The sequence below is a fragment of the Pelmatolapia mariae genome, linkage group LG23, assembly GCF_036321145.2.
Source record: "Pelmatolapia mariae isolate MD_Pm_ZW linkage group LG23, Pm_UMD_F_2, whole genome shotgun sequence".
NCBI classification, from domain to species: domain Eukaryota; kingdom Metazoa; phylum Chordata; class Actinopteri; order Cichliformes; family Cichlidae; genus Pelmatolapia; species Pelmatolapia mariae.
Window position 1 is genome coordinate 30,734,752 of NC_086246.1, and position 26,911 is coordinate 30,761,662.

At 39.5% G+C, this 26,911-nt stretch overlaps 2 protein-coding genes across 4 annotated transcripts in view; both read right to left on the reverse strand.

The window, feature by feature from the left end:
* The window catches only part of LOC134620343 (NLR family CARD domain-containing protein 3-like), a 62,806-nt gene extending 50,022 nt beyond the window's left edge, over nt 1-12,784 (reverse strand). The window contains exons 1-9 of the mRNA XM_063466472.1: nt 12,705-12,784; nt 12,035-12,166; nt 11,852-11,950; nt 11,593-11,697; nt 9,667-9,745; nt 4,578-4,806; nt 2,672-4,439; nt 2,405-2,578; nt 1,695-1,850 (exon numbers count right to left, since the gene is read on the reverse strand). Of these exons, the coding sequence (XP_063322542.1) occupies nt 1,695-1,850; nt 2,405-2,578; nt 2,672-4,439; nt 4,578-4,806; nt 9,667-9,745; nt 11,593-11,697; nt 11,852-11,950; nt 12,035-12,123 (2,699 nt within the window). The 5' untranslated portion in view covers nt 12,124-12,166; nt 12,705-12,784. The remainder of the gene's footprint in view (nt 1-1,694; nt 1,851-2,404; nt 2,579-2,671; nt 4,440-4,577; nt 4,807-9,666; nt 9,746-11,592; nt 11,698-11,851; nt 11,951-12,034; nt 12,167-12,704) is intronic.
* Nucleotides 12,785-15,936: 3,152 nt separating this feature from the next.
* On the reverse strand, nt 15,937-26,410 carry LOC134620319 (NLR family CARD domain-containing protein 3-like). Of its 3 annotated transcripts, XM_063466431.2 has the most exons (13): nt 26,035-26,410; nt 24,802-24,939; nt 24,619-24,717; nt 23,818-23,919; nt 23,328-23,444; nt 22,207-22,285; nt 21,850-22,063; nt 19,903-21,712; nt 19,647-19,820; nt 19,114-19,287; nt 18,407-18,562; nt 16,960-17,009; nt 15,937-16,784 (listed from the first exon to the last, which is right to left on the reverse strand). In XM_063466431.2, exons 2-13 carry the CDS (start codon nt 24,888-24,890, stop codon nt 16,249-16,251), a joined length of 3,600 nt encoding a protein of 1,199 aa, XP_063322501.1. In that variant the 5' UTR covers nt 24,891-24,939; nt 26,035-26,410; the 3' UTR covers nt 15,937-16,248. The 3 variants fall into 3 exon arrangements, with proteins under 3 accessions (XP_063322501.1, XP_063322503.1, XP_063322502.1); XM_063466433.1 differs by lacking the exon at nt 19,647-19,820 and having other exon boundaries at nt 26,035-26,409; XM_063466432.1 differs by lacking the exon at nt 26,035-26,410 and having other exon boundaries at nt 24,802-25,069.
* Nucleotides 26,411-26,911: the final 501 nt, after the last annotated feature.

A 26,911-nucleotide genomic window follows, 5' to 3' on the forward strand; every position in this document is an offset into this window, starting at 1 on the left:
TCATTGTGACGGATTTCTTTGGAGGTGCTTCCCAATGACATGTCAAGTCTGGACAGCATGCATGGCATGTTGAAAACCATAAATTGTAAAGGAAAATCAAGACACTTCATATGCACTCTTGATAATATTCGATTGAAACTGTGCACAGCATTGTGCAACTGGGGAAATACAGTAAATCAAACATTTTACAGCAAACATAAACTCACTTAGACAGTAAACCTTACTGCAGTAGTTATGAAACAAAAAGAAAAATGAAAAACAGACACTGCTGCATATCAACCATTGATATTAGACGCTCCCGTCTGTCTGCCCACATATTTGCATCAACATCACAGCGAATGTCAGCTCTATCGATGCATCGGGGAAAGTATCTTCTGGAGTGTCGAATCTACCCTCTGCAGGACTCTGCTGTGATGTCATCACAAGCTGCATCCATAGCTGCTAGCAGGGTCATTTGGGTATGTGGATGCCTGTCATATACCTTCCACCTCCAGGAAGAGAAAAACTCCTCAATTGGATTTAGGAATGGAGTGTGAGGAGGAAGAAACTCCATAAGCATCCTGTCGTGTGCTGCAAACCACTGCCTGACTACAGCAGAGTGATGGAAGCTAACATTATCCCAAACCACTACATACATTGTCCGATTGTCACCAGGATCATCCCTTTCATTTTGTGGGATTAGATCCCTATAAAGAGCGTCCAGTTTTGTAGATTCAGTATGCACCTCATGCCAATCCTGTCTGTTGGTTTACATTATATATATACTTGTAGGGTAGGGGATACTGTAACGCGATTCACGTGTGACTGGATAGCAGAGGCTTTTCATTGGTTGTAAGTAACAGTAACACACACCAATTTTCATTAGTGTGAGATAAGGTTCACCTGAGAAAAGTAATTTATGGAGATTTTCATGGAAACTCCTTGAAAATAGGGTTTTCAAAATGGGTGTACAAATTGTTTGACAAGATGTTCAACAATTTTGAGTGCACTGACACAAGCAATGAAATGAAGACTATTAGTTGTATGGACAATGACTATTCAGCCGGTACAAGTATAAATAATTGTGACATTCATGATGAAAGCAAGGAGATAGTGACCATTCTTTAGATATTTGTACTTACTCAACTGATTCATGTCCAAGATCATTTGCAGTTTGCTCAGAGAGGGGAGAAATTGCTACTATGATGTGCACAAATGACTGAGTGTTGTGGAGGTTGAACTAATAGTTATGAGAATTTCAATTCTGATCTGAGAAACGCACCAAAGCGACTGAGAAAAACTGTAACTATGAACACAAACACTAAGACACAAAGGTATGACACTGGGAGAAACAGACATGGAACAAGACTGACTGTGGAGAAAGAAAGGAAAGACCAAACGGAGAAACAGGAGTTAAGCAAAACAAAGGAAAGAGAGCAATACGGATTGTGAACAACAATACAGACTAACCAATTACTTAAACACTTAAAGTATAATTAAAGGAAACATAGATAGATAGATAGATAGATAGATAGATAGATAGATAGATAGATAGATAGATAGATAGATAGATAGATAGATAGATAGATAGATAGATAGATAGATAGATAGATAGATAGATAGATAGATAGATATAGAGAGAGAGAGATTTAGCAAAGAAAAAAAATTCTCCTCTATTAGACATAATCTTTGGCTACAAACAAGTCTCTCCATACCTGAGAGTTTCCTGACTCAATTTCTCAAGCAGAGTCACTCCTGCATCTCCAGGATGATTGTAGCTCAGGTTCAGCTCTTTAAGACGTGAGGAAGGGGAGCTCAGAGCTTTTGTCAGCAAAGAGCAACCTTCTTCTGTGATCATACATCCTGACAGGCTGCAGAAACATGACATACTCATAAAGAAGTGTGGTGCAGTTGACTAACATTATTTTGTAATGAAGTAGGATTTAGCACTTAAAAACTAAAGTCTACAGTGAGCAAAACCTACATAAAGTAGAACTAAGGCTAGTGGGAGTGTTATTAGTTTACAGGCATTGGGTCATAAATACATTTATGCAAAGAATAGAATGTTGACCACATGAAGACACTAAGTTAATTTACAAGATTATTTAAATCATTATTCAATCCAAGGATTTATAAAAATTTGGAGCAAATTTGCCCACAAAACATCTAATCTTTGAAACATTTTAAGCCAAAGCAAAGTAGTGAAAATAAAATTTAAAAAATGAAAATAAATTATTATTATTATTATTAATAATAATAATAATAATAATAATAATAATAATAATAAAAACACAGAAGGTTCTACTTTACAGAAGTAATAATAATAGATACTTTGATAAATTCCAGTAGACACATTCCCTCATAGCCTGACTCAATGCAAACCAGATTTTAAATCACCATAATTAAAACATTTTAGAACCCTGACCGGAGTGTTTCCAGTTCACAGTGTGGCGATTCCAGTCCTCGGCACAGCACTTCCATTCCTGAATCCTTCAAGTCATTGTTACTCAGGTCCAGATCTATCAGACTAGAGGACTGGGAGCTGAGTACTGAGCAAAGAGCTTTACAGCTTCTCTCTGAGAGGTTGCAGCCACTAAGTCTGGTGAGACATCAAAAGAATCTTGGGATATTTTTTTTTCTTTGCTAGTGAATATATAGCAGTGTATTTAAAGCAAAAGAGTTTAAAACTTACAGAGCTTTTTCAGAAGCTTTGACGACGGGCAGCAGCCTCAAAAGAGCATCCTCTGAAGCAGAGTATTTCTTCAGGTCAAACACTTCCAGGTCATCAGATGACAGTAGGATAAAAACCAGAGCTGACCATTGAGCAGGAGACAATTCATTTGTAGAGAGACTTCCTGAATTCAGGGACCTTTGGATCTCCTCCACTAGAGAACGATCATTCAGTTCATGTAAACAGTGGAACAGGTTAATCGTTTGCTCTGCAGACAGACTCTCACTGAGCTTCTTCTTGATGTAATTAATTGTTTCCTGATTTGTCTGGGGACTAATTCTTATCTGTTTCAGGAAACCTTGTAGGAGATTCTGATTTGTCTGCACTGAAAGACCCAGGAGGAAACACAGAAATAAATCCAGGTGTCCTTTTGTGCTTTGCAAGGCCTTGGTCACAGCGCACTGATAGAAGTGATTCTCTGTCTGGGTGTTTTTTTGTTGTTCTTCCAGCAGATTGACTCCAGAATTGATGAAGGTCAGATGGACATGAAGAGCAGCCAGAAACTCCTGAACACTCAGATGGACAAAGCAGAACACCTTGTCCTGGTACAGTCCTCTCTCCTCTTTAAAGATCTGTGTGAACACTCCTGAGTACACTGAGGCTGCTGTGATATCGATGCCACACTCTGTCAGATCTGATTCATAGAAGATCAGGTTTCCTTTCTGCAGCTGATCAATAGCTAGTTTTCCCAGAGACTCAATCATCTGCCTGCTCTCTGGATTCCAGTGTGGATCTGTCTCAACTCCTTCGTCATACTTGACCTTCTTCACTTTGGCCTGAACCACCAGGAAGTGGATGTACATCTCAGTCAGGGTCTTGGGCAGCTCTCCTCCCTCTGTGGTTTTTAGAACATCCTCCAGAACTGTAGTAGTGATCCAGCAGAAGATTGGGATGTGGCACATGATGTGGAGGCTTCGTGATGTCTCGATGTGGGAGATTATTTTGCTAGCTAGTTTCTTATCACTGAATCTCTTCCTGAAGTACTCCTCCTTCTGTGGGTCAGTGAACCCTCTGACCTCTGTCACCATGTCAATACACTCAGCAGGGATCTGACTGGCTGCTGCAGGTCGTGTGGTTATCCAGAGGCGAGAAGAAGGAAGCAGTTTCCCCTTGATGAGGTTAATCAACAGCACATCCACTGAGGTGGACTTTCTAGGATCAGTTAGGATTCTAGTTTTGCGGAAGTCCAGAGGAAGTCGACACTCATCCAGACCATCAAAGATGAACACAACTTTAAACTCTTCAAAGCTGCAGATTCCTGCTTGTTTGGTTTCAATAAAGAAGTGATGAACAAGTTCCACCAAGCTGAACTTTTTCTCTTTCAGTACATTCAGCTCTCTGAAAGTGAATGGAAATATGAACTGGATGTCCTGATTGGCTTTGCCTTCAGCCCAGTCCAGAGTGAACTTCTGTGTTAAGACTGTTTTCCCAATGCCAGCCACTCCTTTTGTCAGCACTGTTCTTATTGGTTCATCTCTTCCAGGTGAGGCATTAAAGATGTCTTCTTGTCTGATTGTTGTTTCTGGTCTGTCTGGTTTCCTGAATGCTGTTTCAATCTGTCTGACCTCATGTTCATTGACCTCTGCAGTCCCTCCCTCTGTGATGTAGAGCTCTGTGTAGATCTGATTCAGAAGTGTTGGGTTTCCTGCTTTAGCGATCCCCTCAAACACACACTGGACCTTCTTCTTTAAAGCACATTTAAGTTTATTCCGGCATATGCTGGGAATTTCTTAAAGAACACAGAGAGGATATAGCCTTAAAATAAAAACATCAGCAAGTTCTGCTTTCAGAAGTAGATATATAATATCAGATCGCAAATGTAATGTTATTCTACTACCATTTTAAATATTTAGAGTAACCCTCTTACTGCTCTCCAGATGATCAGCCAGCTCCGCTTGCTTCATCATCCTCAGGAAGTGCAGAGTGAGCGTCACAAATGCTTCTCTGCTGCTGTTCATCTGCTTTTCATTCTCAGCCTCCAACAACTCTTCATCCTCCCCATGACTCTCTAAGCATTCTGGGTAATCTGGACCCAGAATGTTCAGAATCTTCTTCAGCTCATTCTTTACAAAATTAACAATGTTTTCCTCCAGCAGCTGGAATAGAATACAATATGAATGATTCAATCAGTGTGAAATCATGAAGTGAAACATCAGATTCATGTTGGATACACTGGACTTCAGCCAGAATGTTTCCAATACAAATATCATATTTTGGTGTCTCTCAAACTAAAAATAATGCCTAAATGATGGGGTGTTGGTTTCATTATATACTACTCCATTCTAAGACAACAGGTTGCTAACTAAAACTATAATATAATATGAACTGTACAACATATAAAATGCAATCAGAATTTCCCTTCATGATCACTACTCTTTCTCATAATTTGACTTTACATCCTAGTAGTAGGAAATCTCTTAAGTAATATTTTTAAAAATCAACAAATTAAAATACCCTCAAATGTTTCCATTTCCTTTCCTTTGCTGTTGAAAAATGCTGTGACTTTCAGAAGTCACACCAGTGAAATACTAATTGTCATGGTCCTGGGTCAAGGACCCAGCGTTTTGTGATTATGATTATGATTATTATTATTTTCTCATGTTCTAGTTTCATTCTGATTTTGTATTCTGTTAAACTGCCTGGGAACTTCCTGTTTTATTTTGTAGATCCATATGTGATATCACTGTGTTCAGCTTGCGTTTATATGCGTCATATGAATTAGGATCAGCTATGCTTCCGTCCTGTGTGTCATTTCCTAATTACCTTGTGTGTGTATATATAGTGGGTGTCGGTCTGTGCTCGGTGTGGGTTTGTCTGTGTTAGTTGGTGGTCTGCGACAAACCCAAATGTGTCATGTATTTTGGGTTTGTCATTAGTTTTCCCCAGTCTAGGTTTTTGAAAGTTTTTGCTCATCATTTTCTGTTTATGTCACTCTGTAAAAAAACAGTCACTTGCATCACAGCCTTAGACTGCATTTTGGATCCTTTTCCACAAACACCACCCGGCAGCCGTGACAATACAAACCAACCTGAGTCTGGACCCAGCAGACTCAGGCTCTTTCACAGAGGAGAAAATTGCTCACACAGCTATGGGATTACTGCCAGGCAGTCATCCACGCCTCGGACACTCCAAAGAAACCCATTCAAGTCGTCTTCTTGGATGCCTTCCTGTCTTCCACTGTTTTTCCTCAGAACTTCCTGGATGTCAGGGAGCTGGTTCGCATTATTAAGGATTTAAGAGCGACCTTCAAGTTTGAACTGTTTGGCATGGATGGCCCAGGCAAAGAGGATTCTGTGGCCTTCCTAGAGACTCTTGCCACTTGGTATTCCCAGCACCAACGGGCAGTTTCCCCGTCGCTGGTCACTGCTACACCACCCGACACTTCTGGTTTGTGGCTAGCTGCAGGGGAAAGGTAGAGTGGTGGGTTCAGGGTATAGTGTCAGTGGAGGCTGTCTCACACACCAAACCCCATCATATAATCATGTCTCCCCTGTTTAAGATGTTCTCGGGACCTGAGGAGGGGGTTGTGTGTGCTACAGAAGCAGAGCAGCTGGAAAGCTGCACTGGAAAACTAGACAATGAAAGATGTTTAAAGCTGCAATGCTGCTGTCGTCAGGTCCTTCATTGCCACAGTGTCCTACAATCTTAAGTATGGTTGTGGACAAATCCATAACCAGACGTGAAGACAAGCAATTAAAGCAACACAACTACATCTCAGAATATTCTGAGTAACTGCTGAATTTCACGTTTCTCTAACTCAGACATGCTGGGCTCTAAATAAATTCATTAAATTTGTTTTGTGAACTGAGGTGGAATAACTTTCCTGTACTAATGCCAGTGCTGGACAGTATTGGGGAGTAACGGAATACATGTACCAGCGTCACGTACAGTGGCTTGCAAAAGTATTCGGCCCCCTTGAACTTTCCCACATTTTGTCACATTACAGCCACAAACATGAATCAATTTTATTGGAATTCCACGTGAAAGACCAATACAAAGTGGTGTACACGTGAGAAGTGGAACGAAAATCATACATGATTCCAAACATTTTTTACAAATAAATAACTGAAAAGTGGGGTGTGCATAATTATTCAGCCCCCTGAGTCAATACTTTGTAGAACCACCTTTTGCTGCAATTACAGCTGCCAGTCTTTTAGGGTATGTCTCTACCAGCTTTGCACATCTAGAGACTGAAATCCTTGCCCATTCTTCTTTGCAAAACAGCTCCAGCTCAGTCAGATTAGATGGACAGCGTTTGTGAACAGTAGTTTTCAGATCTTGCCACAGATTCTCGATTGGATTTAGATCTGGACTTTGACTGGGCCATTCTAACACATGGATATGTTTTGTTTTAAACCATTCCATTGTTGCCCTGGCTTTATGTTTAGGGTCATTGTCCTGCTAGAAGGTAAACCTCCGCCCCAGTCTCAAGTCTTTTGCAGACTCCAAGAGGTTTTCTTCCAAGATTGCCCTGTATTTGGCTCCATCCATCTTGCCATCAACTCTGACCAGCTTCCCTGTCCCTGCTGAGGAGAAGCACCCCCAGACCATGATGCTGCCACCACCATATTTGACAGTGGGGATGGTGTGTTCAGAGTGATGTACAGTGTTAGTTTTACGCCACACATAGCGTTTTGCATTTTGGCCAAAAAGTTCCATTTTGGTCTCATCTGACCAGAGCACCTTCTTCCACATGTTTGCTGTGTCCCCCACATGGCTTGTGGCAAACTGCAAACGGGACTTCTTATGGTTTTCTGTTAACAATGGTTTTCTTCTTGCCACTCTTCCATAAAGGCCAACTTTGTGCAGTGCACGACTAATAGTTGTCCTATGGACAGATTCCCCCACCTGAGCTGTAGATCTCTGCAGCTCGTCCAGAGTCACCATGGGCCTCTTGGCTGCATTTCTGATCAGCGCTCTCCTTGTTCGGCCTGTGAGTTTGGGTGGACGGCCTTGTCTTGGTAGGTTTACAGTTGTGCCATACTCCTTCCATTTCTGAATGATCGCTTGAACAGTGGTCCGTAGGATGTTCAAGGCTTGGGAAATCTTTTTGTAGCCTAAGCCTGCTTTAAATTTCTCACTAACTTTATCCCTGACCTGTCTGGTGTGTTCTTTGGACTTCATGGTGTTGTTGCTCCCAATATTCTCTTAGACAACCTCTGAGGCCGTCACAGAGCAGCTGTACTGACATTAGATTACACACAGGTGCACTCTATTTAGTCATTAGCGCTCATCAGGCAATGTCTATGGGCAACTGACTGCACTCAGACCAAAGGGGACTGAATAATTACGCACACCCCACTTTGCAGTTATTTATTTGTAAAAAATGTTTGGAATCATGTATGATTTTTGTTCCACTTCTCACGTTTACACCACTTTGTATTGGTCTTTCACGTGGAATTCCAATAAAACTGATTCATGTTTGTGGCTGTAATGTGACAAAATGTGGGAAAGTTCAAGGGGACCGAATACTTTTGCAAGCCACTGTATTTAAAATGCAAAATATGAGTAACTGTATTCCGTTACAGTTACCGTTTAAAAAGGTGGTATTCAGAATATAGTTACTTTGTCAAAATAAATGGATTACACAACGGTCTTTTCCTGTTTCTTATGTTAGGCTATACCTTCTTTATTTTGTGAGTGTTACAGGCATAGCCCTAAAGAATGTAGCCTCATGGGCAGTGTAGTCCGTGCTACAGGGAGAATGGACTGCCATACCGCTTACGTGTCTGTGAGCGCGAGGGAGGGAGAAAAAGGAGAGTCAAAAAGTACGAGTTGTCACCGACCAGAAACAGGAGATGGAAGCATATAAATACAATAATAACGACTGCAGCCAAAAAGAGGGCCTAACGAGCACAGTTGTAAGTAAGCTATTATATAGTCTAGTTGGAATTGATATGGCGAATAACCTTCAGTAAAAGTAATAAATCACACAGCAATAGTACATTCATGTAGTTGTAAAAAGCATGATACTATATTAAGTAATCCAAAGTATTCAGAATACGTTACTCTCATTGAGTAATGTAACGGAATACGTTACAAAATACATTTTGGGACATGTATTCTGTAATCTGTAGTGGAATACATTTTAAAAGTAACCTTCCCAACACTGGTGCTGGATTTTGCTAAAGTGAACAGAGACACCTTGTGTGTATAAGAACAAGGCATATAAAGTCTGCTGTGTTTTTAAAACCAATGCCAAAAGTCTTCAATGGATTTTATCATAGTGCCCTCCAATCTGGCCACCAAAGACAAAAAGTCTCTGGACTTCTTTAAGTTGCTTGAAGACGTTTCACCTCTCATCCAAGAAGCTCCTTCAGTTCTAGGGTCAAATGGTGAAGAATCCCAGATTTAAGCCCTGTGGGAGAATCCCCTCAAGAGGGACAATGGACCCCCTAATTATCCTCTACCTAATCACATGAGTCAAGGTGTGAAAATGGGTGTAGTCACGATCAGCCAAATTTTTGGGTGAGCTCATTGTGAAACCAGCCCCACCCTACCAAGTGATTCTTGAGGTCAGATGGCCCAGGATGTGAGTGGGCGTTAAGGCGTATGGGAAGAGATCTCAAAACTGAATTATAGATGGCAGACAGTTGGTGTCATATGCGACCGCCTCTGTTCGAAGATGGTTGTTCACAGTGGACAAAGATGACTTCTTCCACTCCGCTTTCAAACCATCTGTCTTCTCTGTCCAAAATGTGAACACTGGAAAGAGTTCACTCTTTTGAGGGCTTAGATCTGGGAATCTCCACCATTTGACCCTAGAGCTGAAAAAGCTTCTCGGATGAGAAGTGAAACATCTTCAAGCAGCTTAAAGAAGTCCAGACACTTTTCTTTCCAAGCTCCTTAGACTAAGATGACCTGGATGACTGAGAACCTTCACAGGCACATCCCCACATCCCATCCACCCACCAATCTGAGCCATGGTCTGAGTAACCCTCACACCCTGTACAGACCCTAAATATGGAGTCCAGATGTGCGTGATTCTGCCGGTCAGACTGATCTCTGGCAACCTCTGAGCTTTCCTGGTCCACTCTGTGGAGGAATCATGAAGAATTAGTTTACATCAGGTCTGTTCATACAGAGTCAACCACAAGCTAAACGCTCATGAAGTGAGGTCTGAATGTGAGCAGTGAATCAGATGATTCCCTTTAGCCGTAAATTTTTACTAGTCCTGATAATCCCATTGATAATCAGCAGCTCAGCCTGCAGCTGTTTGAAAATGTTAGCTTAGTTTGGTTTTGTCCCGACAGCTTTCCATTAGTTTCAGGTAAGATAAAAGTCCTTCTCTATCTGTATGTATAACTGGTTTCACAGGTCACCTTCCAGTTCTCAGAAAATGTCTATGTTTGTAGTCAAGTATTGTACCATTTCTTCTAAATATGTTCTAAACATGTTATAAATGTCTTGAAGAGGCATATTTCTGTCTAATGTATATTTTCAACATACAACTTTGTCTCCTCGTGATCTAATTCCCTTCTACATTTGTTTTAGCTATTACTGTCAAACATTTTCCAGTCACCCAAGATAAATCTGAATTTATCTTGGTGAGTTTGTGGTATTTTTAAGTTTTGTACATTTTTGAAATGGTTCCTTGTTGTTTTTATTTCCTCAGGCGATCTTTAAAGTGGTTAAAATTATCTGGGTTCAATTTATTATCCTAGTTTATTTGTATTGTTTGTTTTAGTTTACTTTTCATTCCCTGTGTAAAGTCTGCATTTCTGTGTTCTGTATACTGTTACTTCCTGTTTTATTTTGGCAATCTGTCTTCTTTCAGATTTAGTTCAGTTGTATGTTTCTTCCCAGGTGTCTCCAATATGGTCTCATCTTCTCTTATGTATTTAAACCTTTAAACCCCTAAAACCCTTTAAACCCTCGTTTGCCCCCCATCATGCTGTGTGTTCCTTTGGTTTCTGGTTTCCTTGTGACTCAGAGTTTTTGCATTCCTGTTGCCAGCCCTGTGTTGTTTTTGTATTTTGTTTGAAAGACTTCAGCATTAAAACTGTTTTTGAAGCTGGGCAACTTACTTATGTGATCTGAGCAGAACCATCTGCAACTCAATGCAAAGACTAAATAACTGGGTGTGGACATGAGGAGGAACAGAAGAACCAATGAGAACTATTTCTATGGGGTCTGTGTGCAGTCATTGGAAGATGGCAAGTGCCATGTTCAGACTGACAATAAACTGAACTTCATTAAAAAAACAAAAAAAAACACAGAAACACTCTTCAAGAAGGGCCAAAGCTCTCTCTATTTTCTGAGATTACTGAGGTCCTTTAACATTTGCTAGGTGATGCTCAGGATTTCTTATGAGTCTGTTGTGGCCAGTGCCAGTCTCTATTCTGCTGTGTGCTGGGGCTGTAGACGGGGGTTAGTGGATGGCAAAAGACAATAAACTGATCCACAAGGTCACTAACGTGGGTGTGGAGCTTGACTCTCTGGCAGGCATTTCACAAAGGATGACACAAATGGGAGTAATTGACAGTCTTTCACATCCTTTCCATTTCATGTTGGAAAGCCATAGGAGCACATTCAGGAAAAGGCTCATTCCACCAGTGAATGCTACAGGAAATCATTCCTATATGTGTCCATCAGACTTTATAACTCCTCATTATGACTTGTTTATATTGTACATAGTATTGTTGAACTTTGAAATATTAAATTGAATATTGTAGTTTGAACACCACCATCTTCTGCTACAGCATTGGTTCCTTACACTTTAACTGCTGTGTTTTTGAAACAAACTCCATCACACACCACTTTAAACATGAATATAGAAATGTGTGTGAAACAGATCTGACCTGACATTAAACATGTCAGAGACTATTCAGTCAAACTGTTTAAATAAATAAAGTCAGTTCCAACATTTAGATACAGATTACCTTTCTGCAACAGAATGGTGTCCTTCCTTAAAACCTACAGGGACATACATTGACGAGTCACTTTTTAAGGACACACAGCTGGGTTCAGCTCCAAAAAAATCTGGTCTGCAATGGAGCCCGACAGAAAAAGAGAAAATAAAAGTTAAAAAAAAAAAGTTAACATTTTCTTCAATTGATTAATTATAGTTTAATTTAACTGAATTACAATTTGTCCCCTGGGATATTTTTCAGTCCAATCTAAACAATGAGAAGCACTTACTCTGCATTATTTGATGCTGCTTTTTGAAAATCTAAAATATTCGCTTTTGATCCATCACTCTTTAAGGACACACAGCTGGGTTCAGGTCCAGGTTGGTTCCTGTGAATAATGATGGAGCAGTGATGTGAGTGCTGAGCTGTGACATGGAGAAGAGTCATGGACAGTTAGAGATGGTCATCTCACCTCTGAGCTTTGGTCTGGCTCTCATGTTCCCCACACAGAGTGGTTTTAGAGGGAGGGACTCTCTCCTCTCTGTCCTCACACTGATCCATGCTGCTGAATTCACGTCAGCTCACACACACTTTCTACCTTCACCTGCAGAGGAAACACAAATCATGCATGTGCACATCAACTGAAATTCTCCTTTCCATCATATGTGTCCAAATATCAGCTGCTTCTTTTCTGCTTCATCTCAGTGTCAGCTGAATGCAGTCAGACAGCAGTGTGAGGCAGAGGAAGCTGCCATCAGCTGCTCTACTTCTACTATCAGTCCACTAGATGGAGCCATGAAGCACAAACGATGCATTCATTCAAACTGATTCACTCTGACTGGAAGCTTCAGCCCATTTACATTCAGTCAGTTCAACAGGTCTGAACATTTTCAAACATTTCAGCTGATCCATAATTCAAAGAGGATCAGCAGAGTTAAAAGTGGGGAAGAACTTGACGTTTAAGAACATTTAAGCATTCAAACATAAATATTGAACGCATTAACTGAGTTTGTAAGTAGGTGAAGTAACTGTGAAATGAGGAAGTACTGAAAAACATACTTCAAGACAGCACTAGAAACATACAGGAGAAAGTTACAGAATATAACATTTTAGTAATTGTTTCAAAATAAATTAGTTAATACCTCTAATATCTTGACCATAGTATGAGTTCATATTCTGACTTTCTGTTCACACTTAACACAAGATGTCAGATGGATTGTTGGTCAGCTTCCTTTATTCACATCTTCCCAATTCCAGATTTTTCTCTGTTAGTTTGAACTATGAAGCAAATTTTTGCTGTTTCTGAAGGGAAAAAAATTAAAGATTCCTTACTGTGTTACAGAGCTTCAGACTGAGGCAGTAATGTGATCCCAAGTTCAGGAAAATGAAGTGAAACTGTAAAAAGGAAAGAAACACCCAGAAAGGAGCTGACACAGGACTTGTCCAAAAACTGAACTGATCTGTTTTTGATTATCTGGAAATGTCTGATCAGAGTTTTATTGTTTAAAAATAAATAGATAAAACTAAAAAAAAAACACAACTTTCCTGTTAATCAACTTAACCTCCAAAATGATCTGTTTATATTGTAATCTGACACTGAATTCACACTGGTGTCACTGCATATTAAAGAAAACACTGTAGTTTAATTTGAGCTGTTTCCTTAATCAAATTTTAAGAAGGAAATGTGTGCAGATACATTCGCTGACAATGTGTCATTTTGAGTTTAAGATTCAGTTCATTGTTTTCGGCCAATTCAACACATCTGAACAACATTTTTAAACATGTCAGCAGACACATGAGTCAAAGACGATCATGGAACATGAGGCTGCTGTGGTTGGTGTTCAATCCCTGGATCCTCCTCTAGTCTGCATGTTAAAGTATCACTGAACAAGAGTCACAGTTTTAAATAAAGTTTTGAATCCACTGTGTCCACAGATCACTGTCTTTACACTGATGATAGATGGAAGATAATAGCACTCACTTTAAAGAGTCTGCAGGGAGCAAGCTAATCTCTAAGTGGGATTTCAATGTTTTTAATCAACTGTAGATTAATGTGTTCTGATATGAGCTTTGACAACAGCTATATGAATGAGGAAATGAGTAACAGACAGCTGCTTCAGGCTCACATGACAGAGGAGTCAGAGAACAAAATGAGAGTGAGGCAAAGAAAACCTTCAGCAGGTCAGATATGGTATCAATAACGGATCCATGCTTTCTCTTTGTTTAATAGAAAAGTGGGAGCTTTTTCCCTAAACCTCAGATGTGATGCTTTGTGGTTTCACAGTCACACTGATGTATGTTTGTAGACTTACTGAAATAACCCAGAGTGTCAGTCTGTTTGTGTCACACTTCCCTGTGCTCAAGTGACTGTCAGTGTCATGCAGTTTGATTAAGCACTGAACAAACAATTCATTTTTTTCCCACATGTAGTCTGACTTGCATCGGTACAATGAAGTCACGCAGCACTGTTGCGCCAAACCTGCCCTGCATATAAACTACTCACATCAGTTTGAGTCTAAATGGACGAGTCACATGATAGTTTCCCCCCAACCTTTCTTCCAGTCTATCCACATGCTCTTACTTACTGAGTCCTTTTTGGAAGCTGCCCAGAAGGGAAGGTCTCAGTAGGAGTAAAATTTCACAGTGAGGTTACATTTAGGTATTTGCTTTGATTTGTTCCCAAATAATGAAAACTACATTGTGGGCGGTGCTATATGACTGTTTTACTATACATCCAATTACTGTACACCCAGTGTATAAATATTAATGACATTCAGCCTCACGTGTTCCTTTTTATTTAAAAAAAAATAGCTTGTTTTAAAAATTGATATAATAAAAGAAACATGAAGTTCCATATTAATCAGATCAGTATGTACAGCACTAATGTCACCAATGTCTCTTTTAACTCTGGTGAGATGTTGAGTTATGTCCCTCTGCCGGTGAGAAGATGAACTGCATGGAGTCAGTTTAATGAACGTAGATGACATGAAGTGTTTTTAAATCAACCTCTGATAATTGTACAGATGACTGCTGATAACCATACACACACCATGACACAAACAGTGATATCAATTAAAGTCATAATATGTCAAAGTCATAATATGATCCTGGGTGTACACCCAAACACATTACCACAGGGTAACACACAGAGAAATAATCATTCATACCTGTTTTTCACTTAAAAGAGCACTTTCTCAGCAGTTTTACTTTGTGATACTGTATTTATTTTGACCTAGGTTGAATTAAATGTTTTCACAGCTGTGACTCTGACAGTAATTTCTCAACAATCTCATTTTGAAAAATCAACCTGTAAACATATTTTAAAATTCCAGACTTTCCATTAGTGACATTGGATTAGCCAGTCAAATCTCTTAAAGCAACTGGGACCTCCCCTACATTTTCTGTGTGCTCATGCACCTTATAGTACAGCATTTAATGTGGAATGTGGAGGAGAGAAAAAAAAATAAAGTGCAGCAAAATTTGTCAGATTAACAGACATGTTAGCTGCGAGGGCTGCTGTGATGCTGCTGCTGCACCATCAAAAGTGACTAGCGACTAATCACCAGGCTTTACAGTCACAGGACGCTGTAGGAGGGACAGCAGTCCCAACAACAGAGTGAGGAAGAGATGGAGGAAGGTGAAATTACCGCAGTAAGAAAATAGATGGGGGGACATAATAAGCAAGGGAGAGATTCAAGGGTTCAGGTAAAATGATTGACTACTTTGACCATGAGCCACTGCTACTGTGTGTTGTTTTTAATTGCCACATGCAGTGCAACTATCCTAACCCGACCTGATCAGACCTGTTTCAATATCAATAATTAAACAAAATGACATATACACACATGTATGTATGTAATGTACACACATCAGGTCATCAGGGTGGGCAAGTTTCAATAAAATTTGACCAATACTTTAGCAGTAGTAGAGAGCCTTGTGAATTGTGGCAAGATGGACTGACAGAGGATCCTTTACAATGGCATGAGCTCACCAGTGCTGATGATCAGTTCTTCTCTGTTGCCACTGGAGGGCGCTGCTCACTTAATGCATTATTATTGCACCTTTACTTACGTTCACTTCTGTTGAACATCAACACTCTGGTTGTTTTTTCTTTTGGTAATGTACCTCCTTGCATGCTTCACTTGAACCTCATCCTCGCATTTGAGCCTCTCCCAGTTATGATGACAGAGAAATTTGAGGGCCAGGGAGCCAAAAGAAGAGCACAACTTAGATATAATATTCTGTAAAGCTGGACCATGTGACCAGATACATGGTATGGATAAATAGAGCACATCTTCTTATATTATAACACAAGAGGTCATCTGGACAGGTAAATGAATGATTTACAGTCTTTTTGTCACTGTTTTATTTGAGTCTTTACCACAACAGAGTAAAACAATGTTCAGTATTGGTAACTGACTAACTGTATATCTAGGTTCTAAAGGACCATTTAATTCTCCAAATTTGACCACAGACACGTTAAAATCTACTACACTAACAAAAGTAAAAATAAATATCAAGATGAACCCTGGCTGCTCAACAAACTTACAAAGCCAGGAAAGAAGTTTACAAAAAATCATTTAGAACAGTTTAAAACATCAGCTGAATCCATAAATCTGAAAACATGTTTCAAAATGAAAGAGACCGACATGTACAGACTAAACTATCTGTTAGGACACTATTATGCTAAACTACACACAGAGTCACTGAGGAACCAGAGGACCAGATTCCAAACCCAGGATAAAGAGGTTCAGTGAATGTGGTGTTGAAGGTGTGGAGGTGGATCAAAGTGTCAGAGGAGACTCTGTAGAAGGACAGAGTGCCAGCAGGACAGTCCACATACACTGCTACTTTGTTAGAGACAGAGGAGGAGGAGGAGGCGGCAGAGATAGATGTTGATTTCTTATTGTGCCAGGCGGAGTAGCGGCCATCATCACAGCAGCTCAGACTCCAGGACTGATCACTCCATCCAAACAAACAGTCATTGTCTCGTCTCCTTGTGATTCCTCTGTAACTCACTGATATCTCAACTTTTCCGTTCCACTCGACCTCCCAGTAACAACAGCCAGTCAGACCATCTTTACACAGCAGCTGAGGCCGTTCAAATCTGTCTGGATGATCAGGATATGAATGAACTTCCTTTGCTTGTCTCACCTTCCTGTTGTCAGACAGTTTGAGTTTTCTGTGTACTGTGTTTGTGTCGATTGTGAGTTGACAGGAATCTGATGGAGAGAACAAACACAATCCAGCTGCAATTATTGATCCATCATCTGTTCATTGATTGACACTTTGATGATGACTCCTGACATCAGAGGTGTGAGTGAGTGATGTGACAGTTTGAAGATGGTTGAATGTGTGCTGCTTTGTTTTCATGAATCACATTAAAAACACACTTACACTTCCTCAGACTTCCTGGTTTCAGCCATCGGACTCCAGCAGGCTCCACCCTGAAAGGAGGAGGGGGATTAGACCAGCACAGTCTCTTTCAGCATGCACACATGGACATTACATCGCTCTCATACACATGCTCTTAGACACTGATAAAGGAACAGTCCAACATTTTCACAAATACACTTGAAGAAAATGCTTCTGAAGTCTTGTCCAGTGGTTGTCATGATCTAGTTAGTCTGTTTTATTATAGCAGAATTCATAATTAAAATTATGTGGATCATCATTGTAATCTCTATTTGTCAAAATGATCATTCATTAGCTTAAACATCACGCAGTTATGTAGTTTAAAAAACATTTCTTTTCACAGGAGACTTCCTAATTAAAAAGACAATGAAGCTAAGGTTAAAAGGGGTTCACCGGTGCACTTGTATGCCTCCACAGGTGCGCAGAGAGCCAAACCTTACAGCTACATGTAAAAAAAAAACAAAAAAAAAAACAGTGTAGTCCAACAAAAAGATTGAAAGCATGCAGACAGGAGCAGCCAGGGATCAAATCACCTACTCTTCTTATCAGTAGTTGGCCTGTGCTACCTCCTGAGCTACAGTCACCTTAAGTCACAGCATACTAAAAGCTATTTCATCAATACTCCCAAATCAGTGAGAATGAAACATGCATGTTTTTACACAATTTCAATGTGGTTTAATTTTACTAATTACTAAGCAATTAAACTAATTACTTTAGTTATTTTCTTCAGTTTTTTGGTTCTTTTTTCTTTTTCAGTGAGAGAAGTCTAGTTTGTTTGTCCATTAAAGTCAGGTCCAATATCTGAGGTGGAAATGTGAAGGACAGCAGACAGGTGATCATCACTGACAGAGAATCTGTACTTGGATTTGTTAAATTTCATTCCTGTGTTTGTTTGTTGACATATAAATGTAGATCCATAGAGAACCAACATCTTCTGAGCAGGTCTACCTATATGTGGAAGGTTCTCCTCTTTGAGGGAAAAATACCATCCCAGCAGTGATACTAGTTGAATCAGACTGACAGTATTGAATCAGACTGCATATCAATTAGTTCAATCTGAACATCATTGGAGCATTTCCCTACAATGCAAGTTAAGGGAAATGAAATCATGTGCATTTCATTCTAAACTATTTTGGAATTGCTCTCATCATGCAGGGCTCAGAACACATACCAGCTCAGGGCATATTATCATGGCAGAACCTACTAAACACTGTGTTAAATTCCCCCATCAGAGAATGACTTACTGTGTTTTTGTGATTATGTTGAAAATCAAAAATCTTGTCTTAACACAGCAATCTGCTCTCCACAAACTAAACACATAACTTTACTTTTTGATTACAATAAATAAAAGCTCCTGCGTCACATACTCTTTCTTCTGATAAGTCGTCGGTGTTCAAATGTGTGTGATGCTATGAGACATTCTCTGTACCTGAGAGTGCCAAGTCTCAGCTGCTTCAACAGATTCATGCCTGTCTCCCCTGGATGATTGTAGCTCAGGTCCAGCTCTCTGAGACAGGAGGAATTAGACCTCAGATCTGAGGCCAGAAAAGTACAACCTTCTTCTGTTATCAGACAGCCCGACAGCCTGCACATAATAATCATTACAGATGCTATTAGAGAACAGCAGCTAATTAGCACAAAAAAAGTACAGGACAAATTACAATTTTAATGAAATAATAACTATAAATTAAAAGTTAGATTGATTTTGAAATTATAATTCATTCTGGTTATAATACGAACCAATTTAATTTCTAGTCTGTGTTGAAATCCTGAAAGGTTGATTCTGTTCATCATTACATCCAGATGAACAGAATCAACCTTTTGGGATTTACTTAGCTTGATGACTGAGCCTGAATCAGGATATCTGTGTTGACCATTACATTCCACTAAACTGTACTTTTGTATGTTTTTCACTTTTTGATCAGAAACATTTAGTCCAGATTTAAAACTCAAAGTTCAAAAATCAAACAAAGGAGAAATCTTCATTTTATCAGTGGGCAAGAATTAAAGAAGAAAAAAAATGGAAATGTTAAAGAAAACCCCTCAAACTTCCATAAGTAACTAACCCCTGCTTGGGTTACTTATGCAATCCAGATTTCAAAATGTTCATCAACTAAACAATTGATGATTTCTGACCTGAGTGTTTCCAATTTACAGTGTGGACTTCTTAGTCCAGCCGACAAAGCCTTTACTCCAGTATCCCTCAGGTTGTTGTTGCTCAGGTCCATCTCTCTCAGACTAGAGAACTGGAGACTGAGAACTGACGACATAGTTCCACAGCTTTTCTCTGAAAGGTTACAAGTGCTCAGTCTGAAGAGACAGTAATTTAGAAGAAAAAAAAAGCATTTTTAAAATGTCTAATTTAAACTTTTAATCACACGTGATATATATAACATATAATCCCTGCACCTGCTAAAGCCTAAAAAAAAAGATTCTTGATACTTATTGAAGATAAACAAATTGTAAAAAAATAAATCAATAAATAAATTGCTAATTTAGACAATTCCAAAGTTTTCCACAAACTACTAAATAAATGTGTAAATCTCAATATGAAACTGGAAAACTTTAAATGCTTTAAGAAATTCAGGAGTGCATGTTATTGTCTACATTCAGTGAAGGTTCGAATTAACAAACAGCTCTCACATTAAACCACAAACAATGTATCTGACCTGAGTTTCTCTAATTTACAGTGCATACTCTCCATTCCAGCTATCAACAGATTTACGCCTGAATCCTGCAGATTGTTATTGCTCAGGTCCAGAGTTCTCAGCTCACAGCCTTCTACTTTAAGAGACAGAGAAAGAGCTTCACAGCTTCTCTCTGTCAAGTTACAGTTATTCAGCCTAAGAGAAAATACACAGAAAACAGCAAATTCAGTCTTTATCTTCCTTGTGAATAGATCTTAAAAACTTTATGGTAACATACAGAGCTTTCTTAGATGCTTTGAGCACAGGCAGCAGCCTCAGAAGAGCGTCCTCTGAAGCAGAATATTTCTTCAGATCAAGAACATCCAGATCTTTTTCTGATGTCAATAAGATGAAGACCAGAGCTGACCACTGAGCAGGAGACAGTTTCTCTGTGGAAAGACTTCCCATACTCAGAGACTGTTGGAGCTCCCCAACTAGAGCACGATCATGTAGTTCATTCAGGCAGTGGAACAGGTTGATGCTTTTCTCTACAGACAGATTCTCATTGATCTTTTTCTTGATGTACTGGACTGTCTGTTGATTGGTCTCTGAGCTCATTCCTGTCTGTGTCAGTAGACCTCGTAGAAGGGTTTGATTGGACTGCAATGAAAGACCCAGGAGGAAACGGAGGAACAAATCCAGGTGTCCATTTGGACTCTCTAAGGCCTTGTCCACAGCACTCTTGTGAAGAAATTGTCCACCACAGTTTTGGAGTTTGAGTTTATGAAATGCTTTAGACCATGCAGAGGTTTCTCCTTCTAGCAGATTGACACAGAAGTTGAAGAACGTCAGGTGGACATAAAGAGCAGCCAGAAACTCCTGAATGCTCAGATGGACAAAGCAGAACACCTTGTCCTGGTACAGTCCTCTCTCCTCTTTAAAGATCTCTGTGAACACTCCTGAGTACACTGATGCTGCTCTGACATCGATGCCACACTCTGTCAGGTCTGATTCATAGAAGATCAGGTTTCCTTTCTGCAGCTGTTCAAAAGCTAGTTTTCCTAGACACTCAACCATCTTCCTGCTCTCTGGACTCCAGTGTTGATCTGTCTCAGCTCCTCCATCATACTTGACCTTCTTCACTTTGGCCTGAACCACCAGGAAGTGGATGTACAACTCAGTCAAGGTTAGGGGCATGTCTCTATGTTCTTTTGTTTTCAGAACATCCTCCAGAACCGTAGCATTGATCCAGCAGAAGATTGGGATGTGGCACATGATGTGGAGGCTTCGTGATGTTTTGATGTGAGAGATGATCCTAGAAGCCTGCTTCTTGTCTCTGAATCTCTTCCTGAAGTACTCCTCCTTCTGTGGGTCAGTGAACCCTCTGACCTCTGTCACCATGTCAACACACTCAGGAGGGATCTGATTGGCTGCTGCAGGTCGCGTGGTTATCCAGATGTGAGCAGAGGGAAGCAGGTTCCCCTTGATGAGGTTTGTCAGCAGCACATCCACTGAGGTGGATTTTCTGGAGTCAGTTAGTATTTTAGTTTTGTGGAAGTCCAGAGGAAGTCGACATTCATCCAGACCATCAAAGATGAACAAAACCTGGAAGTCTTCAAAGCTGCAGATTCCTGATTCTTTGGTTTCAGTAAAGAAGTGATGAACAAGTTCCACCAAGCTGAACTTTTCCTCTTTCAGCACATTCAACTCCTTGAAAGTAAATGGAAATATGAACTGGATGTCCTGGTTGGATTTTTCTTCAGCCCAGTCAAGAGTGAACTTCTGTGTTAGGACTGTTTTCCCAATGCCAGCCACTCCCTTTGTCAGCACTGTTCTGATTGGTTCATCTATTCCAGGTGAAGTTTTGAAGATGTTGTCTAGTCTGATTGTTGTGTTTGGTTTGTCTGCTTTCCTGGATGTTGTTTCAATCTGTCTGACTTCATGTTCATCATTGACCTCTGCAGTCCCTCCCTCTGTGATGTAGAGCTCTGTGTAGATCTGATTCAGAAGTGTTGAGTTTCCTGCTTTAGCGATCCCCTCAAACACAGACTGGAACTTTTTGTTCAAAGTAGATTTAAGTTTACATTGACAAAGTGGAGCAAACATTTCTGAAAACACAAAAATAAATACATTACATTAATTTGGTTTGCAGAAAATATCCCAAAATTTCAATTCAGTAAGTCTTGAGACATTTTTAAATTTTAAATTCATGCTGCAGCTTAAACGTCTTGAGAAATCCCCTTACTGCTCTGCAGATGGTCAGCCAGCTCTTCCTGCTTTATTCTCTTCAAAAAGTGTAACACAATTGTCACAAATGCCTCTCTGCTTTTACTCCTCTGATTTTTATTGTCATCCTTCGACATATCATCTTCTTCCATCTCTAAATAATCTGGACTCAAAATCTCATGCATCTTCTTCAGTTCATTCTTCACAAACGTGATGATGTTGTCCTCTAACAGCTGGAACAAAATATTATATGAATATTATGTCAATGACAAAATAATGCTGACATCATGTCCATCCACTGGTCTACAAAGAGCAACATGGAGATGAATGAACATAATAGATGTAAGAGTGGTTGTTATATACTGTATGTACGCACCATAAATATGGAGTCCAGCTGTTTTTGATCCTGCTGGACAAAATGACCACTAGAAACCTCTGAATTGTCCTGGTCCAGTCTGTGGAGGACTCATGAATATTAGTTCATGCACAGGGGAAAGACAACGTAAGTGACATCTGAAAAAAAAAACTAAGGTGTTTAGATTATATATGACTCCATGTAGTTGTAAAAGTTTGCCACTCTTGCCGATCTCATTGATACTCAGCTGCTCAGCTTAGCATTTTTTCAACATTTTACATCTGATAAACAGTTATGTGTTAATTCCATGAAAAGTCATTGTGTAAATTCAACCTGACACCTTCTATTATGTTTGTCAAATAACTTTAGCATATGTGTGCAAATTTAATGCAGTCACTTTTTTGTTGTGGGTTTTTTTTTTTATTCAGAATGTTTTCTTTCTAAAACCAACCAGCATCAGTATCAATGGATTTTCCATACACTTAATAGACTGCATCAATTTATTGTCTATCAGGAACAATGACAACAATATTATATTTTCACAACAGATCCTCCTTTCATTTGATATTTCTTATTTCTTATATTCTAATAATTTCAAAAATATTCACACATTCAGAGGATTCAGTAACTGTTTGACATTCTTTCAAAATCTCCTTTGATAGTGTTAAGATCCTTCTCTGTCACTTTCTACTATTGTCCCGTTTTCACTGTCAGATTGTGAACACTGGTGATGATGTAATCTTGGTATTTCCAGGTAAAATGAGTCCTTGAGTTCATTGTGTCTGAATGGGTACGTACATTCTTCAACATAAAGAACTGTTGCACAATAATCTGCCGTTGTTTTCTGTAAATCTAGATTTCAAAGAATGTGAATCAACTTTAGTTTAAGTTGCAATCAATGAGGTAAATATGATTTGGATTTAAATGGTAATTAAGTATTTCGTGGTCTTCATGATGTGACCCTCAGCCATTTACACTATGCAGGACTATGGATGGTCCTACAATAAGCTGCAGACGTTTAAATATACATCTGTGTATATATTATATAATAAAGGAATTCCTTAATACCTTAGTATTCCAGTTAATTTAAGTCAGACACCAAACTGATGGCTAACATAGCATCAGTGTTAGTAACAGCTCACCTTTCTGCAGGAGATGATTTTTGTCCTTTAAAATAAATAAGGCGATCTTTAGACTCGTCACTTTTTAAAGATACCCTGCTTGTGTCAGATCTAAGTTCTGCAGGTTTCCGATAGATCCTGTTAGACAGAAGAAAATTGGTTTTTCATTTCCAGCAAAAGAATTTGATGAAGACTTAGAATACTTTTGTCATCCATAAGAGAACCTGGTTTGCAGGCCATGCACCAGCAGAAGGAAACTCCAGACTAGTGTTTGTGATTTACCACCCAAAGTTAAACAGTCATTTACACTATGCAGGACTATTGATGGTCCCACAATAAGCTGCAGAAGGTTAAATGTACATCTTGTATATATGTTATAGAATAAAGGTATTCCTTGCTCAGTTCCTTATATTTTTAAATGCCGTTTAGGGCCATGAAACAACAAAAAGCAATTCATTTAAATCAGATGCCAAACTGACAGCTAACAGCGTCATTGTTACTAATAGCTCACCTCTCTGCAGGAGATGATTTTTGTCCTTTGAAATAAATGAGGCGATTTTTTGACCCATCACTCTTTAAAGATACACTGCTTGGTTCAGGTCTCCCATAGGTCCTGTTAGACAGAGCAGATTTTTTTTTTCATTTCCAGCAACAAAAACAGATGAAGACCTCTCCATCATCCCAAATACAACCTTGTTTTTCAGACTGTAAATCAGCATAAAGAAACTCCAAACAGTCACTGTAAGAACAGAGCACCACCCAGACAAACGTTCTCATCCCAAAGCATAATATGTTTAATGTGACAAATCATCGGTATGTTATGCTTTTGGCCACCCAACACATCTCTATGTTACCCGTTCAGAAACAGGAGGAAGCACGAGAACTGTTTGGACTGAATCTACACATGTACATTTATTTTACTTTCTCATTATGAATTGCTTTGGAAAACACTATCTAATACAATTAGGATTGTGGTTAAGAGTAGGGATAAGGTTATGGTTAGGGTTAGGATTAAGTTTAGGGTTAGGGCTGGAATACACGGCTGGAACGTGTGTTACCACCGGGAGAGTCATTCTATTGGATTCTATCCACAACCCGGCACGCATCATAGGGGCGCAGAAGGTTACATTTCCGGTTCCTATGTGACACCTCAGGACATGACAAATCATCAGTATGTTATGCATCGGGAATGAGAATGGTCTCACCCAGACATAAACACTTTAATTTGGCCTTTACAGGACTACCCGTGTTCCTACTTTCAACAGGCACCAAAATGATAACTATCAAAAAGTTCATATTACTAACAGCTCACCTCTCTGCAGATGATTTTTGTCCTTTAAAATAAATGAGGCGATTTTTTGACCCGTCACTCTTTAAGGACACACAGCTGGGTTCAGGTCCAGGTCGGTTCCTGTGAATAATGATGGAGCAGTGATATGAGTGCTGAGCTGTGACATGGAGAAGAGTCATGGACAGTTAGAGATGGTCATCTCACCTCTGAGCTTTGGTCTGGCTCTCATGTTCCCCACACAGAGTGGTTTTAGAGGGAGGGACTCCCTCCTCTCTGTCCTCACACTGATCCATGCTGCTGAATTCACATCCACATCAGCTCACACACACTTTCTACCTTCACCTGCAGAGGAAACACAAATCATTCATGTGGCAGTCAGACGGCAGTGTGACGCAGAAGAAGCTGCCATCAGCTGATGTATTTCAGGATGGCTGCCAAACTGCTAGACTTACTTTTAGAAGAACTAATAAGCTTAAACCTGCCACTGGCTTATTGCTGAACAGAAAACATCAGTGACAAGTTTCTGTTGGCATCATTACTACTATTAAAACACACTGATGGTGGTTAGTTAGAGGATAAGTGCTTAACTCTATTTTAGGTTATTTTGGTACTCACAATCTCTCTGTGCTTCTCCACTTGTCACACACGACATTTGAAATATTATTAGCATTAACTGAAAAAATCTATTGTGTCGACTCTGTCTTGGTGCAGATTTGGATACAAATATTGAACTTAAGCAGTGTGACTCTGTGTTTTGAAGAGTTTGAGGAAAAGTCATGCTGCGATTTCAGTGTTTACTGCTGATGCCTTCTATTTTAATACATCTGGAAATAGAAGGTTAAATATAATTGATAAAGGAAGAAATGTATTTGAATTTCTGAAGCGATAACACTGAACTCAAAATTTAAATATTAACTGTAGTTACACAGGTGTGAGGGATTAACTACAATTGAACTGCTGTGAATTCCACAGATCCTCCATAAATCCATCCCAACAATGGTACTTACAGGAACCCAGCAGGAAGAACTCACCCATTCCAGTAATGCACTTTGTTCCTTCATAAAACAACAATAAAACAGCCTCAGAGTCAAACTAGAGCTTAGCAACAGCACTTCAGTTTTATAGTTTGATTATGAAACCGTTCAGGGTGCACATCAAGAACACCTGAGTCTTAGTAAACATAACATCACAGTCAGGCTTTCTGTGTTTAAAAGGATCTGATGAACAAATCTCTACCTGCTCATTCTGTTTGAAAGGCTCTGAGCCGAATGCTGGAGACTTCGTTGTTGGGGGTTTGGAGTCTTTAGCCAATTCAAGACCTCAGAGATTAGAGTCTTCAAATGTTCACCACATAAGCTAACAAACAAAGATAAAAGCAGCTGCTTTGTGATGGAGAGAAAAACCTGGGAGGCTCAAATAAATCAAAGTTCTACTCACTCTGCGTTTCTCCCATTAGCTTCTTCGTTATTCAGCTCTCTGGTGTCTTCACGACGTCTGTGTCAAGAAAAAAAGAAAATCCCCGAATCATCTCTGTTATCCCTCTACAGACTCATTAAACACTTCAAACAAGTCTTAAGCTGTAGCTCATAGGTCGAAAATCAGCTGATACATTGTAATATGGCTTCAATAATTAACTTGCAATAACTTCATGCTCTGACTGGAACACCCTAAACAAAGCTGAGAACAAATAAACCTCCTCATTCCTGACAACTAGTAACATTTACACATCAAATGTTGAGCATTTCACCTCTACAGGAAACATTGAGGGCAAAGTTGAAACCCTCAGGCCAATCACTGATCTTGATATTGTTGTTTCTAGTATTTTGAATTCAACATTAAATGAAAGTTTGTTTATATCTACAATTTACAAAGCATCTCAGGAAGTTACGAAAGTTCAGGGAAATGTTGCTCTGGCGGACGAGGAAATGAGCCGACTGGGAGTAACGGGAAACAAACTGAACAAACTGGATTTTAGTGACCGAGGAGTTTTTGAAAAGATGGCTTCAAATGATAAACATGAAAGACTCTTATGTGTTCGTGTTCGCTCTCATGATTTTTCACAGTATTTTATTCTTAAGTTTCCGTCCACGTTATTTCAGGTCACTTTGGGCTTTTTAGGTTTAATGTATTTTCAGATTTCTATTTTCTTCTCCTGTTTCCAATTCCCAGTCAGCCCTCAGTCTGTGCATATACTGCTCCGTCTTTGTCTTAGCATTTGCTTTGCTGACATAGTGTCCTCTGTGTTTTCTAAATTACCTCCAAGACTTAGTTTTGACCCACTGTAGACTCGGCTTTGGCCTTTTACCACTTGACC

Coding starts and splice junctions, on each gene's coding strand:
- LOC134620319 (XM_063466431.2), bottom strand. CDS start 24,890: ATGGATCAGTGTGAGGACAGAGAGGAGGGAGTCCCTCCCTCTAAAACC. Junction 24,718..24,801: donor AGCCAGACCAAAGCTCAGAG/GTGAGATGACCA, acceptor CATTATTCACAG/GAACCGACCTGGACCTGAAC. Junction 16,785..16,959: donor ACCAGGAAGTCTGAGGAAGT/GTAAGTGTGTTT, acceptor TCTCTCCATCAG/ATTCCTGTCAACTCACAATC.